Here is a 16751-nt window from a genome sequence, read left to right as displayed (position 1 = left end):
GAAGGTCTTTGTCAAAGTGAGGAGGGGATAATTTTAATAGGGATTCAGTTACTGATTAAGGAGAAAGGGGGAACCCTCTTTTGCTGAGCACCTCTCATGCACCAGGTCCCTTGTGAATGATCATTTATTGAGTCCTCAACGACAGCTTTGGGGGGGTAGAGGTTATTGTTGCAATGTTCAAAGTGAGGCAGATGCTGATCAAGGTACACGTCGGCTAGAACTGGCTTTCAGAGCCCTGAAGGCTGACTACAAATTCACCACCCAGATTCCACGAAAGAGGCACTTAGGTTTTAGGAAAGTCACAGCACAGTCATCCCTTGGCATCCACAGGGCATTGGTTGCAGGACCCTGCTACAATACCAAAATCATCGGATGCTCAAGTGCCTTCGATGCAGTAGTTCCTTCTTATCTGTGGTGCCACTTTCCACGTATCAGTTATCCACAGCCTGAAATGATTCAATACAGGATTCCAGAATTAAACCATCTGTAGGTTTTAAATTGGGTGCCGTTCTGAGTAGCGTGAGGAGATCTTGTGCTGTCCTGCTCCACCCTGCCCAGGACAAGAATCATCCCTTTGTCTGGCATTGCCGCACTGTATAGACCGATGGTCCCCAAGCTTTTTGGCACAAGGGACCAGTTTTGTGGAAGACAGTTTTTCCATGGACCAGGGTGGGGAGGGGCAAGGCTGGTTTCAGGATGAGTCTGTTCCACCTCACATCATCAGGCACTAGTTAGATTCTCATAAGGAGTGCACACCCTAGATCCCGCACATGCGCAGTTCACAATAGGGTTCGGGTTCCTGGGAGAACCTAATACCGCTGCTTACCTGATAGGAGGCAGAGCTCAGGTGATAATGCTCGCTCGCCCACTGCTGTGCGGCCCGGTTTCTAACAGGCCACGGACCAGTACTGGTCTACAGCCCAGGGATGGGGGACCCCTAGTGTAGACACTCCCCACCTTTAGTCAGTTAGTAGCCATCTCGGTGATCTGATCAACTGTCTCAGGATGGCAGCACTTGTGTTCAAGTCAACCTTATTTGATTTCATAATGGTCTCCAAGTGCAAGTGTAGTGATGCTGGTGTTTGTTAGAATTGTTGTATTTTATTATTAGTTATGGTTGTTAATCTCCTATTCTGCCTAATTTAAAAATTACACTTTATCATAGGTATGTATGTATAGGAAAAAAAAACCCCAATATATATAGGGTTTGGTATTACCCATGGTTTCAGGTATCTACTGGGAGTCTCTGGAATGTATCCCCCAGGAATATGGGGAAAACGACTGCAAAGTGTGATGTTATTTGCATGTAACCCAGACACATCCTCTTGTATACTTGAAATCATCTCTTGATTACTTTTTTTTTTATTTGAAACGGAGTCTTGCTTTGTTGCCCAGGCTGGAGTGCAGTGGCACAGTCTCAGCTCACTACAACCTCTGCCTCCCAGGTTCAAGCGATTCTCCTGCCTCAGCCTCCTGAGTAGCTGGGATTACAGGTGTGCACCACCAGGCCTGCCTAATTTTTTTGTATTTTTAGTAGAGACGGGGTTTCACCATTCGGACCAGGCTGGTCTCAAACTCATGACCTCAAGTGTTGCACATACCTTGGCCTCCCAAAGGGCTGGGATTACAGTTGTGAGCCACCACACTCGGCCAATTACTCTTAATACTTAGTGTGATGTAATGCTATATAGTTGTTATACTATATTTTTGTGTTATTATTGGTGTATTGGTTCTTATTTTTATTTGTATTTATTATTTTTTGTTTTGAGATAGAGTCTTACTCTGTCACCCAGTCTGGAGTGCAGTGGCACAATCTCAGCTCACCGCAACCTCCGCCTCCCGGGTTCAAGCAATTCTCCTGCCTCAGCCTCCCAAGTAGCTGGGATTACAGGCGCACGCCACTATGCTCAGCTAATTTTTTGTTGTTGTTGTATTTTTAGTACAGATGGGGTTTCACCATGTTGGCCAGGCTGATCTTGAACTCCTGACCTCATGATTCACCCACCTCAGTCTACCATAGTGCTGGGATTACAGGCAGGAGCCACCACACTCAGCCTGGTTTTTTTGTTTTTTGTTTTTAAGTATTTTTTGATCCATGGTTGGTTGAATCTACAGATGCAGAACCTGTGGATACGAAGGGTTGACTATACTATTATTTTTTCTGTGACTTAATCTTAGAAGTGATACATTATTATTTTTTAACCCCCTCTGAACTTGGCTGTCACTACCATCCTGCTAAAAGGCAAGCTTTCCCTTTCCAATCTGATGGCAATAGAGACACAGTCTTCGAATGCCAGCCACAGCCGAGGATAGCAGATGTCCTACGAGCCACCTCTTCCGTCCATTACACTGGAAAGGTAGCAAGTGGCTGATCCCTGTGTTCTTGGTTGACAGACACTCTTCTCTGCTCTTCCTTGAACATTGAGCCAATGGAATAATTCAGTGTGCAGTGTCATGAAGATACCTAGTTTGAGCTGGTCCTGGTGTCATTTGGCCCCGTGAAAGGTACCAATCTGCCAATGTGTCATGTGATCTTGTAGAACATACCTCACCTCCCAGTGAATGCACGGGCAGTTTGTATCTGAAATAGTGATTTATTAGTCACTCCAGGACAAGATGGGGTCATCACAGAGTCTGTAGGGCAGGCCTTTTTTTTTTTTTTTTAACAACAACAACAAAAAGAAAATGGAAGTGGCAGACCAGATGGCCATGGAAGATGGAGCTTGGAATCCCGAGATGTTGCTTCGTTTATCATCCCCATATTTGCTATAAATATCTCAGTATTTGGGCTGCGGAATTGGCAGTCCTATCTGGCAGAGGCAAGTTGAGCACTGCCTGTCTTTTTGTGTTTTCTCCTCACCGAAACAGTTATCATTTCATTAATGCAGAGAGGCTTGCCAGGGGGAGCCACACTGGGCTCACGGTCCTGGTGACATTGCCCTGAGCAGGCTGGAGTCTGGGGTTGCTTTATTCATCAGGAAGCCTCCCTAATGAACACCTGCCCGCCTCCCAGAGTCCCCAGGGATCCTGAATAGAGCAGGCTCCCCAGCCGGCTGGCTGACTTGCAAGCACTTTGCATTTCTAGAGGAGCAATCATTATGTACGCCTGTCAAAGCCTTCCCATTGGGCATCATTCAAATGCATGGATGAGAAAAGCCTCCCTCCCACATGGGTATCAGTCCCAACTTTTCAGACAACACAGGGACCAGACGGCATCTTAGGAAAATATGGAAGAAACTATGTGGAAATAAGAAGACGACACCCAGGGAATAAAAGCATAGAGGGGAAGGAGAGGGACAAATGGGGAAACTAAAAGCATTGCTCCCAGGGAGACCTCATCCCTGGGTTAAATGGCAGAGTCACTTGGAAGGAGAGAGAGAAGCAGGGCAGAGAGAAGGAGCTATTAAAGGGAGCTGTGACTTCGTTGGTTTGGGGAGAAGCTGGGTGAGGAAGAAGAGGGTACAGATATAGGGTTTGGGAATAGGGACATGACATATCCTTTCCTGGGGACACAAGTATCTGTCACAGGCCCCTTCATGGCTGCCTGGAGGTGTGTGATCTGATTGAAACCCAGTAGCTTTCTGGCATCAGTGAGCACGCGACACCTGGTCCCATCTGGCTCTGAGCAGCACCGCAGTCTCTGCCTGGCAGATCTCTCCTTCAAACCAGCTCAAGAGGGTATCCAGGTTCCATCCTGTCTCATGCTAGAACAACTGCATACGCCACCCTTTTTTCTATCCTGTTCTACCAATAGGAAGCTTTCATTAGGGGCACCTACTGTGTGTCAGGGACTGTATTGGGGTGTAGGTCCACAAATATCAATCAAATGTGATCCCTCTCTTCCAGGAACTTACTGTCTGGCAAAATTCGATTGCATTTAGAAAAGGTGGCTTAGCTTTTGACTTTAGGAGAGGCTGTTACTTGCTAGATCTGAACCCCAGCGTTTAAAAGCAAGCAAAGCTTTGTTTAGGAGACCTATTGTACATCGTGGTGATTGTAGCTAATAACAATGTGTTAAATGCTTGAAAATTGCTAAGAGAGTAGTTTTGAAATGTTCTCACTACAAAAATCGTAAGTATGATAGGTGATGGATATATTTATTAGCTTGATTGGTCAACCCACATGTGTATATACCTGAAAACATCATGTCGTACATCACAAGTAGATACATACATATATATCTATGTGTGTGTATATGTGTGTGTGTATGTGTGTATATATATATATATTTTTTTTTTTGAGACGGAGTCTTGCTCTATCACTCAGGCTGGAGTGCAGTGATGCAATCTCAGCTCACTGCAACCTCTACCTCCCAGGTTCAAGCGATTCTCTTGCCTCAGCCTTCCAGGTAGCTGGGACTACAGGTGCGCACCACCATACTGGACTAATTTCTTTGTAGTTTTTAGTAGACACAGGGTTTCGCCATGTTGGCCAGGCTGGTTTCAAACTTCTGACCTCAGGTGATCCACCCGCCTCAGCCTCCCAAAGTGCTGGGATTATAGGTGTGAGCCACCGTGCCCGGCCAGATATTTATGTATTTAAAATCAGCACAAGAAATATATTTTTTGTGTCAATTTTTTAAAACTTTAAGAATAAAAATAAATTGATGAATGCATTTAATCTAGTTGAATAAAAAACAAGGCTTTATAGTCAGCACTGGAAGGAAGCCCTCGTAGGCCCCACACCCATTGTGGTTAGAACCTCGGACATACCATGTAACATTTCAGAACCTCAGTGTCCCATCAGCAGACCGTTGCAGGGTTGCTTTGAAGATTAAATGAGATGATGTAAGCAAAGCTTATAGCGCAGGTGCTGTGCAGAAGATGCTGGCACTGGGAGAGGGGCACCTGCAAATCTAGACCCAAGCTTCGTTTCCATTTCTGTCAGTGACCACTTTTACCCCTTTCGTTGATGTACTTTTGTATCTTCCCTTCCTGCTTCAGAGCTTTGAGACCTGCTCTGTCCCCTAAGTGTAACATTAGCGGGAACAAAGGACGGAGGTGTGGCGGGCACTTGGGAGCCACCTCACCTTTGCTGGTGTAACCAAGGTGCCCGCCCTCGTCCTGGACAGGTTTCTGGCCTCCCCTAGGCTTTCCTTTCTGCTGCTGTAATGAAGAGGGCGCGGCAGATGGTCTGTCTGCCTCTTTCTCTCAGCCCAGGTGACCCATGCCCACCTGTGTGCTGTGGTTCAGTTCTCCCACTGATTCGCTGTGTGAATTTGACAAGTTGCTTCTCTGGCTGTGTCTCAGTTCCCTCTGTCACATGGGGGCAAACCTGGTGTCTACTTCAGATGTTTCTGGCTTCTAGGGCTGGCTGCGTGAATTCGTGTGAAGCAGCAGCTGCAGGCAGGGACAGGTGTCACTGTTGTTGGCAGCTTTGCTGTTCTGCTGCAGCGACGTGATGCCACTGTCACTCCTAGACTAGAGGTAAAGGATTTGCCTCATGTGCACCAATGGGTCCCGGTTCAGGCTGGGCAGGGACCTCTGGGTAGAGATGGCCCCTCTGGCAGGTGGGTCTCTGATCTTGGCTTTGGGGTCTCCCCTACCTGTGCTGGGTGCCTGAGAGCCAAGACGGTACAACTCCATTGTTCTTCACACCCGTCTGCCTACAGGAAGTAGCCCCCCTGTGTCCCCTGAACCCAGGGCTGTGCTGGAGAGGCAGGAAGGAAACCGGCCTTCCCGGCTAATCAGCAGGGTGACGGGGAGGGGAGTCTCCGCCCAGACCTGCTGGCCACACAGTGGACAGAGCTGCACAGAGTCACCTCATGCTCCCCCCGCAGCAGCTCCTCCTCCCCAGGAATAATGAGCAGCCGCTGAGCCCTTGCTGGGCTCAGAGCCCCCGTGGGGATGGGGAGGGACACACAGTGACAGCCCAGGCTTCAGACCCGGCAGCTTGCTCAGGCTCATTTATTCAAAGTGGCCCTCCTTTCCCCACTCTCTGCCTCTGGGTTTTCAGAAAAGCTAACCCCAGCCCCTCCGGTCCAGAGAGATGGGGGCAGTCGGGCCACGTTTTACACTCACTCCCAGACAGCCCCTGTCTGCCCTCCCACAGCTGCACCCACTCCTAAAGGGCAGGGAGCCACCCATCCAGCGGGTCACGGGGTCCCAGGCAGAGTGGATGGGCAGGCGGGGCTGGGCACAGAGCAGCGGCTGTGGCTGTGCTATCCGGCCATGTGTGCCCAAACCCTGGCAGCCCAGCGGTCACTGGGGGCTCTGTGGTGACAAAGGAATTGTCAAAAACACCCTTGGTGAAGAGCAAGAGCTGAGAAGGTCACTCTTCAGAGGAGACTGTGATTCCTCCCAAAGCACAGATGGGAGTCACTTGATGGTTGCTGTTTGTTTGCTGTTTATTTATTTATTTTTGGATGCTATTAACTCAGAAGTGGCAATTCCTTTGACTTAGAATCTGTGAGATGACTGAGGATCTGTGAGGATAGCAAGAAGAAACCTGAGGGGCCCGCTTCACCATGGAGTGACCCAGGGTCGGCTGAGACCCAGGCCTGCCCGCCTTCCCCGCCCAGAGTGCCACAGGGACCGTGGAGAGAGAACACCAATACCAATGCAGGCTTCGCACTGAGATCGTTCCTATCACAACCAACCAGGGCTGAGTTCCCTTCAATTACAGGGAAATGAGGTCTTCAGGGTTTCCATCTGAGGGTGTATGAGTTTCCTGTCTCTGCTGTAACAAATAACCACAAACTTGATGGCTGGAAAATAACAGAAACTGACTCTCCCACGGTTCTGGAGGTAGCTGAAAGGGAGAATTGCTTCCCCACCTCTTCCAGCTTCTAGTGACTGGGGTTCCTCACCTGTGTCTTCATCACCCATCTCTCAGGTCTCTGGCTCTGTCTTCTCTCCTGTATGTCTGTTTAAAAAAATCTCTCTGTATCTCTCTTATAAGGAGACAATATATCCCAGTAATTTGGGAGGCCGAGGCAGGTGGATCCCTTGAGCTCAGGACTTTGAGACCAGCCTGGCCAACATGGTGAAACGTCATCTCTACTAAAAACACAAAAAAATTAGCTGGGTGTGGTGGCACATGCCTATAATCCCAGCTACTTGGGTGACTGAGGCATGAGAATCGCTTGAACCTGGGAGGCGGAGGTTGCAGTGAGCTGAGATCATGCCACTGCACTCCAGCCTGAGACCGTGCCACTGTATTCCAGCCTGCACTCCAGACCCCGTCTCAGGAAAAAAAAAAAAAAAAAAAAGAGACAATATAATGGCATTTAGGGTCCACTAGGATCAGTTCCTCCTCCCAAGAATCACGTCTTTTGTGATGAAAGGTAATACTCACAGGCTCCAGGGACTGGGATGGGTACATACGTTGTTGGGGACCACCATTCAGCCCGCCATAGAGTGTAACAAATCATATCACACAAAATTTACCGCAACACAAGAGCACACGTGCAAAGTGTGACTGAGGTGCCTATGTTGAATGCTGTAGGAATCCAAAGGAGGGAGAGAGTATTTGTAGGCAGGATGGTCAGGGTGGGCTTCATGGAGGAAGTGGGCTTCGAGCAGGATAAAATTTAAATGGGAAGGGGGAAGGAGAGAATGGCATGTACAAAGATTTGGAAATAAAAATGAGATCGGTGTTTTCTTTAGTTCAATCAAATAGATTGAACAGAAATGGATATTTTTATAGGAAACTGGGGAAAAGTGAGGTTGGATGGGTAAACTGGGGCTGGGTTCAAAGGGTGATGTTAAATACCAGGCTAGCATTTAGAACTTGATGCTATATGGAGTGCCAATTTGGTTTTGTTTTGTTTTGTTTGAGACAGAGTCTCACTCTGTCGCCCAGGCTGGAATGCAGTGATGGGATCTTGGCTCACTGCAACCTCCATCTCCTAGATTCAAGCGATTCTCGTGCCTCAGTGTCTCGAATAGCTGGGATTACAGGCATGTGCCACCACGCCCAACTAATTTTTTTGTAATTTTAGTAGAGACGGGGTTTCACCACGTTGGCCAGGCTAGTCTCGAACTCCCGGCCTCTGGTGATCTGCCTGCCTCGGCCTCCAAAAGTGCTGGGATTATAGGTATGAGCCACTGTGCCTGGCCATACATGGAATGTTTTAAATAATTTATGATTAAGATCTGAAATCATGAACACATGTAACATTCCATGCCAGTACTTCATACAGTACTTCGTATAGATCTAAGTATTCTAAGTACTTCTAAGTACTTCATATAGATCAGACTAATTTATTTAATTCTCAAAACAGCCCTGTGACCTGAGTATAGTCATTATCCTCATTTTATACCTGAGAGGAAACCAAGGCACTGAGAGGTTTAGTAACTTACCTGAAATTACATAAGAAAGACAGGATATATTAACTGACTAGATTCAAGAGATCAGGAAGGATGCAGATGATGTTTAACTTTTTTCGAATGGGTGAATAAGACTCTTGGGAAGGCAGGATCGTTTGTAGGAAAGGAAGAAGCTAAATTTAATAATAACATAAAGAATAAAGGCTGGGTGCAGTGGGTCACACTTGTCACCCCAGCTCTTTGGGAAGCCAGAGAAAAAGGGTCACTTGAGGCCAGGAGTTCAAGACCAGCCTGGGCAACACAGCAAGAATCCATCTTTACAAAAAAAACCTTTTTTTTAAATTAGCCAGGCATGGTGATACATGCCTGTAGTCCCCCCTCCTCAGCAGGCTGAAGCTGGAGGATCACTGGTGCCCAGGAGTTGGAGGGTGCAATGAGATATGATGGCACCACTGCACTCCAGCCTGGGCAACAGAGTAAGTCCCTGTCTCTAAAAATAATAATAATAATAACATAAATAATGTCTTAGGATAGGAACTCATTTTATCTACGGTAGTTCATCATTGTACAGATGAGAAAACTGAGGCCCAGAGAGCTTGCACAATTTGTCCAAGATCATCCATCTGGATATACACATGTCAAGTTTAAGTTGGTGGCATAATATATAAGTGATGGTAAATACCAGGCTAGCATTTACAGCTTGATGCTATATGGAGTATAGTATACTGTGGTATAGTATACTGTGGAATATATTAGTCTGTGAGAAATTGGTGAGGTGCCTGGGTACTACCTCATCCTTGAATTCCTTTCCCCAGAATTTACCTGAAGGGCTCGTGGAAGTCACCTGAAAGGATGTTGTCATGTGGCTGTGTATATTAGTCTGTTCTCATGCTGCTAATAAAGACGTACCTGAGACTGGGTAATTTATAAAGGAAAGAGGTTTCGTGAACTCATAGTTCCGCATGGCCTCTCACAATCATGGCAGAAGGCAAAGGAGAAGCAAAGGCACATCTTACATGGCAGTGAGCAAGAGAGCTTGTGCAGGGGAACTCCCGTTTATAAAACCATCAGATCTTGTGAGACTTATTCATTACCATGAGAACAGATGGGGGACCCACACCCACAATTCAGTTATCTCCACCTGGCCTCACCCTTGACACCTGGAGATTATTACAATTCAAGGTGAGATTTGGGTGAGGACACAGCCAAACCATATCAGTGTGCCTAGAGCACCTTACAGCCCTGCAACATGTTAAGTGCTGTTTTGACCTTTCTAGTTGGTCGTGTCCCGCCTGGAAGAAGGCAGGCCAAGAAGTAGTCAGGACCTGATCTGGAACCCTGTAACATGCTAGCAATGTGAACAGTTCCCACTGGAATCATCCAGCATTCTCAAGAACTCAGATCTGGGTGCTGGAGCCACAAAGCACTGACTGAGAGATCCTCTCCTTTCTTCCCTAATTATTTAGAACCAGTGCTTTCCTCTCCTTGCTAAAGCACGTGGCTGAAGCCCAGATTTCTAAGCCCAGTTGGTGTTGGAAAGACTATCCTATTAGCTCTGTGAGTGGTGCCACTGAGAAGTATATGTTAAGGAGGGATGTTTGCAAGGAGATTTTATTTGTCAGGTATCAGGAGAAATAAAAGCTTAGAGGGACAATGGAAAAAGAGTCTGAGATACAAAAAGAAAAAGAAAAGAGAGGAACTATTTGAGTGAACAAAGATAATTATGGGCTAAGAGAAAGTCAGTCTTAGATGTAATGACCTCTTAGGACCAGGACGGCTGATGGCCCACAAGAGGCTAATTCTGGCAAACCCAAGGAGCACAGGGCTGCCTTGCTCACGTGGCCTTTGGGCTCCTGCCCAGGTTGTCCGATAGAACGTGATTGGGCTACAAACTGCCTTTCTGGCCTTGCTCCCAGTCCCATCCCTGCAAAGCTCCACAAATGTTTACAGCACCAGTAATTGGCAAATTATACTCAGCAGGATTCTGTAAACATCCCTTCAAAGCACATAAGAGCAGATTGCTTTCTGCTTGCCCAGCAACTTTCTCTAAAGGAGTTTAACAAACTTTCAAAACAATGTAGTATATTAATCACTGTCACATCACAGGGGGATATTGTCTTCATTTGCAAGATCAGGAAATCAAGGGGCTGATGGCACAAATTGTTTTAAATCAACTGTACAGAAAATGAGACTCAGTGCCTGAATCAGTCAGGATAGGCTAGGTTATGCTGCAATGACAAACAACCCCCAAAGTCTCTGTGACTTAAACAATGAAACAATGACATGTATTTCTCACTCCCACTACATGCCCATCCGTCAGCTCTCACTCTCATTGACAGAGCATACACCTTCTGGGCTGTTGCCCGCCACCATAACAGCAGAAAAAAAGTGTGTGACTTTAAAAGCAGCTAAGATTCAGGAGTTGTAACCTCAACATCTTCTGGGATCTATTTTCTCCCTCTTCAGGGCCTTTATTTCTCCATTTGTAAATTGCAAGTAATAAATGTAGGCTTTTCTTCCTGGAAATTGATACATATGGTCTATAATAACTGTTGTGTAAAGTAATGGGATTGACCTTTTAAATTTTTAAACAAAAGATATACATCCAGAAAGGTAAAATTGTTGAAAAAGTTTATTTGAAAGAATGAAGTTTGTTCCAGCCAGGCAGCTACTGCCCAGAGCCTTTTCCTTGACTTCAGTTTATGAGTCACCAAGAAAAGTTGTTTTCTTATTGTAATGTGACAGGCTAAACCAGAGAGACATATCACCATGGTAAGGCAAAAACTCAGTCTCCACAAGGCTTCCATGGTGGGATCCATTACTCTGGTGAATTCTTCAGTGTGTTAAGCTATCTTTTTATTCTGCAGACTCAGAAACCTGATTTTTCATTCTCAGGGGAAGACTCACATTAACCAAGTTCAAAGTACTGATGTATAAATCCATAATGTCTGTGCACTGGTTTCAAGTGAGTCATATAGCCCTCACTCAACCAGGGCCCTTGAGGCATGATCCTTAGGCTCTCACCCTGGAAGCAGGGTCAACAGAGGTAGGGAGGCAGAGGGATTACGCATGTGGGCTTTGAAACTATCAGACCTCTCTTCCCCATTTGTCCTTTTAATTGTGTCAAAATGTATGTAACATAAAACTTACCATTTTAACCATTTTTGTATGTGCAATTCAGTGGCATCAAATGCATCCACAGTGTCATGTAACAGTCACCAATATTTCCAAAACTTTTTCATCATCCAGTACAGAAATGCTGTAACCATTAAGCAATAACCCCCCATCTGCCACCACCTCAGCCCGTGGCAACCTCTATTCTATTGTCTCTATGAATTTGCCTGTTTCATTACCCCATCTAAGTGCAATCATACAATATTTGTCCTTTTGTGTCTGACTTCTTTCACTTAGCATAATGTCTTCAGGTTCCACCCACGTCAGAATTTCATTCCTTTTTAGGGCTAAATAATATTCCATGTGGTGTATCTGAACCTTGTTTTGAATCCCAGCTTGGCTGTGAGACCCAGGACAGCCTGCCTGGTATCTCTCAGTCTCAGAATCTTCTTTGGCAAAAGAATAATAATCTCTATTCTGGTTGATAATGAGATCATATATGAGGGACATATCCAGGATGTAGCTATTCCTTGGGAGGCATGGAATTAGGAGAGTTCAAAGTAACATGATCAGCTAAAGTAACCCCAGGCCTCCATTTCTGCCACGTAAAAGGCCTAACCACCTGGTAAGGGACCCAAATATTCAACACCTATTGGCTAAGATCATGTTTGCTTCCTGGGTTCATCTCCCTTCCCCAACTGCCCCTCCCACCCTGCCTCCACTCACCCCCTTCCATTCAGGCCCAATCATTCTGTAGAGTGATGAATATATGTTCTAGATAAACCATACCAGCACTGGGAATCACTCTCTTCCTGGGCAAATTTATGTATCTCTGATCAAATCTGTTGAGATGTTGGCTTTAAAGTTTAACTCTCTTTTCTTTTTTTCTTTCTCTCTTTCCTCTCTCTTTCTTTCTCTCTCTCCCTCTCTCTCTCTCTCTCTCTCTCTTTCCCTTTCTTTTTTCTTTTTATTGCCCAGACTGGAGTGCAGTGGCATGATCATAGCTCACTGCAGCCTCAATTTCCTGGATTCAAGCGATCCTCCTGTCCGAGCCTCCTGGATAGCTAAGACTAGTCCCAAGTGCATGCCATTATGCCTGGCTAATTTTTAAAATTTTTTTGTAGAGATGGGGTCTTGCTATATTGCCCAGGCTGGTATCAAACCTCTGGGCCTAAGGCATCCTCTTGCCTCAGCCTCCCAAAGTGCTGGGATTATAGGCAAGAGCCACTGTGCCCAGTCTTAAAGTTAAAATCAAAGAGAACGAAATCTTAGTTTTATTGTTTTCAAGTTTGGACCAGACCTCTCACCATAATCCCCAAGAACCCACAATAATTACTTGGTAGTTACACTTCATTTTATGAAACTGGGTTGGCCAGGCATAATCACCCATTCCTTGTCCTCTATCTGTGTTCACTAAACTTGACTTTAAGTGACTTTTGGCATTTGGAAAAAAAAATCAAATCCATTCTCGAGCACAAGAAGATTTATCACCAGTGAAAACGCGTTGACAAATCTGACACAAGCTTCAAGGGCAAACCCAAAAGATTATCAAAAATGTTTTAAGAAATGGCAAGCATCAGATAAATACGGCGACTACTTTGAAAGGGGTAGCAATCATTTGGACAGGTAAATTATATCACAGACTGTCCCTGACCTACGATGGTCTGACTTACGATTTTTCTACTTTACGCTGGTGCAAAAGCAATGCCCTTTTAGCGGAAACTGAACTTCCAATTTTGAATGTTGATCTTTTCCCAGGCTAGCAGTATGCGGTACAATACGCTCTGGCAGGGCTGCTCAGCTGTACAGTCACAAGAGTAAACAGCTGTTAGTCTGCAGTGTACTGAATTAAATAAAGTACATGAGCCCTTCAACACTCTATGATGAAACAGGCTTGACATTAGATGATTTTGCCCAACAGGAGGCTAATGGCAGTGTTTAGAGCACCTTTCAGGTAGGTAGGCTAAGCTATGATGTTTGCTGGGTGCGGTGTATTGAATGTATTTTCGATTTACAGTATTTTCAACTTCCAGTGGGCTTACCACGATGTAACCCCACCATAAGTCAAGGAGCATCTCTACATTGCTATTTATTATTCATTTATTTATTTTTATTTTGAGACAGCCTCACTCTGTTGCTGAAGCTGGAGTGCAGTGACATGATCTCTACTCACTGCAACCTCTGTCTCCCAGGTTCAAGAGTTCTCCTGCCTCCGCCTCCCGAGTAGCTGGGATTACAGGCACGCGCCACCACGCCTGGCTAATTGTTTTATTTTTAGTAGAGACAGGGTTTTGCCATGTTGGCTGGGCTGGTCTCAAACTCCTGACCTCACGCAATCTGCCCACCTCGGCCTCCCGAAGTGTTGGGATTACAGGCGTGAGCCATGGCGCCCGGCCAATACATTGCAATTTGAAAAGCAGCCGCACTACCTCATAGTCACAAGTGATCCAGCAAAGCCTCTGTTATTGGGCAGCCGAATACTTACTGGGGGTGGAGCTAGTGCTGGCCACAGCCCATGGCAAACGCAGCATTTACTGGAAGCTTCAAGAGCACCTGTCTTGCATTCTACTTTGTAATTGATCAGCGACGTTCTGAGATGTGCCGCGTTTACTCTACTGCGTTCTCCCAGAGTAGACGTTCCACCAGGAGTGAAGGAGGGTCTGACGTATCACCTTGAATTCCCTGTTGGTTATAGAGATTGCTTTTTCACATTTTCAAAGTTCAGTGTGAATGGAAGTACAGACTATGAGGTGGTGTTGATTTATCACGTTGGATTCTCCTGTCGATTCCTGTCTGCTGGGGAGGAAGCTTCAAACCCACTCTTCCAGTTTAAGTGGTTTTCATCAGTGAACTGATGGTCGTCTAGGCCCTGAGGCTGCCACCCAGGAGCCCAGGAGTGAGGCAGAAAGGGGTGGAGCATCTTCTTTGGCTTTTTTAACTTAGCGCTAGCTCATACTCCGTGTCCCTGATCAAAGTCTAAGGTCCTTATGGGCCTGTGCTGTGTCTTGCTTATTCTTCTGTCTCCTACAGCGTGTGGGCAGTGCCCCCTGTACATAGTAGGCACTCAATAAATAAATGTCTGTTATATTAAACAGTCATTTCAAGATCAGGGTGCCAGCATGGTTAGCTCCTGGTAAGGGCCGCCTTCTCACTTTGGCCCCACATGGCAGAGAGAGGAAGCAGGCTCTCTGGTGTCTCTTCTTATAAGGACACAAATCCCCTCTTGGGGGGGCCCACCCTCATAACCTCATTGAAACCTAATTGGCTCCCAAAGGTCCCATTTCCAGATGCCACTGGATGCCAGGACTTCAACACATGTATTTTGGGGAGATATAATTCCGTCCATAGCAGTACCCAAAAAGTGAAATAAGAAACCAGCTGTCGGCCAGGTACAGTGGCTCACGCCTGTAATTCCAACACTGGGAGGCTGAGGCAGGTGGATCACGAGGTCAAGAGATCAAGACCATCCTGGCCAACACGGTGAAACCCTGTCTCTACTAAAAATACAAAGATTAGTTGGGCATGATGGCGTGCACCTGTGGTCCCAGCTACTCGAGAGGCTGAGGCAAGAGAATCACTTGAACCCGGGAGGCAGAGGTTGCAATGAGCCAAGATCACGCCACTGCACTCCAGCCTGGTGACACAGCGAGACTCCGTCTCAAAACAAACAAACAAACAAACAAAAACAAACAAAAAACCAAACAAAAAAAACCCAACAGATACTGAAATAACTTTCCTAATATCTGGTGAGTATGCTTGGAATGGAGTAATTTTCATAAAGGCAATGTATTTTCAAATCATGACCTGGAAGCTAGTATAGAAATAACTCTTCTCTTCTAGCCCTGTATCCCTATCAGACAGCCTTTCCCTCCCTCCCACACTTCAGTGCCTGGTGTTCTGTGGTCATTTCGGTAGTGACAGACCAAGGTGAATAACATGTTAACAATACAAACATCTACCATGACTTTATGCCTAATGCTCTGGTGTACTTCTTTAGACTGGCAGATACCTTTTTTTTTTTTTTTTTTTTTGAGACAGAGTCTTGCTCTGTCATCCAGGTTGGCGTGCAGTGGCGTGATCTTGGCTCACTGCAACCTCTGCCTCGTGGGTTCAAGCGATTCTCCTTCCTCAGCCTCCCAAGTAGCTGGGATTACTAAAAATACAAAAATTAGCCAGGCATGGTGGCACACGTCTGTAATCATAGCACTTTGGGAGGCTGAGGCAGGTGGATCACTTGAAGCCAGGCTAACATGGTGAAACCCCATCTTTCCTAAAAATAAAAAAAAATTAAAAAAAAAAGAAATTAGCCATGCGTGTTGGCATATCCCTATAATCTCAGAGGTGGAGACATGAGAATTGCTTGAATCCAGGAGGCAGACGTTGCAGTGAGCAAAGATCATGCCACTGCGCCCCAGCCTGGATGACAGAGCAAGACTCCATCTCAATTAAAAAATAAATAAATAAATAAGTAAATAAATAAATATATTTATATAAAAACCTTCTAGGAAATAATAAAACAGAAGATCTCTATCTGTTGATAACCCTTGACTTGGCTGTGTGCTCATCAGTGTCATTGTCTATTTGTTTGGGTTTATAAAAATCATTTGCTTCAAAATACTTGAGCTTTGGGACATTTCATTGAAAAAATTATGGAAACCTGAGATTGCATATTTTAGGAAAAGCAGTTTCTCATCATTTACCCTTATTCCATTGTATTCTCCTTGCAGCCCAAGCTGTTGGCCAAGGAGCTTCTTGACCTTGTGGCTTCTCACTTCAATCTGAAGGAAAAGGAGTACTTTGGAATAGCATTCACAGATGAAACGTAAGTACTGCCTTGAGCCCCCACAGCCCGAAGGGGAAGTCAGTGCAGAACCCGAAACTCCTCCACTCCAGCTATCAGTGGCGGAATCAGCTGCAGGCCACTTGGGTCCCATGGTCTGGGGTCAGTCCAAGTTCATCATCCGAACTTCAAAGGCCTTGTGGTCATGCCTGGTACAGCCAAAGGATATAATTAGGGTGATGCTAATATTATAAAATTATTAGGTAAACTGGTTCTTCTAATCAAGCAGGTTTGTGTTCAGACTGACATGTTTATTTTTTTTAAGTGGATCTATGTGGGTTTGCTTTTTGTTTAAGTTAAATGAAAACTTCTGGAAATGAAACATTGCTCTCTACTGTTGGGATAACAATAACAGGAAGTGAATTTGATGATAAATTCAAAATGAAAATAAGCTGTGCAGTTTCAGTGTCTAAACTGAAATAGAGCAACTATGAAAATTAAAAATTCAGATCACTTATCTGATGAGAAGAATATTTGCTTTCAAGGGTCTTTTCAGTTTGGCTCTATAAAGTGGTGTTTTGTAATAC

At 45.5% G+C, this 16751-nt stretch overlaps 1 protein-coding gene across 22 annotated transcripts in view; it reads left to right on the top strand.

Moving 5' to 3' along the window:
- FRMD4A (FERM domain containing 4A) overlaps positions 1-16751 on the top strand; it is a 379365-nt gene that overhangs the window by 198297 nt on the left and 164317 nt on the right. For all 22 annotated transcript variants that reach the window (XM_077945785.1, XM_015146511.3, XM_015146514.3 and 19 more), the window contains exon 3: positions 16112-16206. In XM_077945785.1, coding sequence (XP_077801911.1) covers positions 16112-16206 — 95 coding nt within the window. The remainder of the gene's footprint in view (positions 1-16111; positions 16207-16751) is intronic.

This window comes from Macaca mulatta, chromosome 9 (genome assembly GCF_049350105.2).
Source record: "Macaca mulatta isolate MMU2019108-1 chromosome 9, T2T-MMU8v2.0, whole genome shotgun sequence".
Lineage (NCBI taxonomy): Eukaryota > Metazoa > Chordata > Mammalia > Primates > Cercopithecidae > Macaca > Macaca mulatta.
The sequence above is the reverse complement of the archived record's forward strand: the minus strand, read 5'-3'. Positions and strand labels throughout refer to the sequence as shown.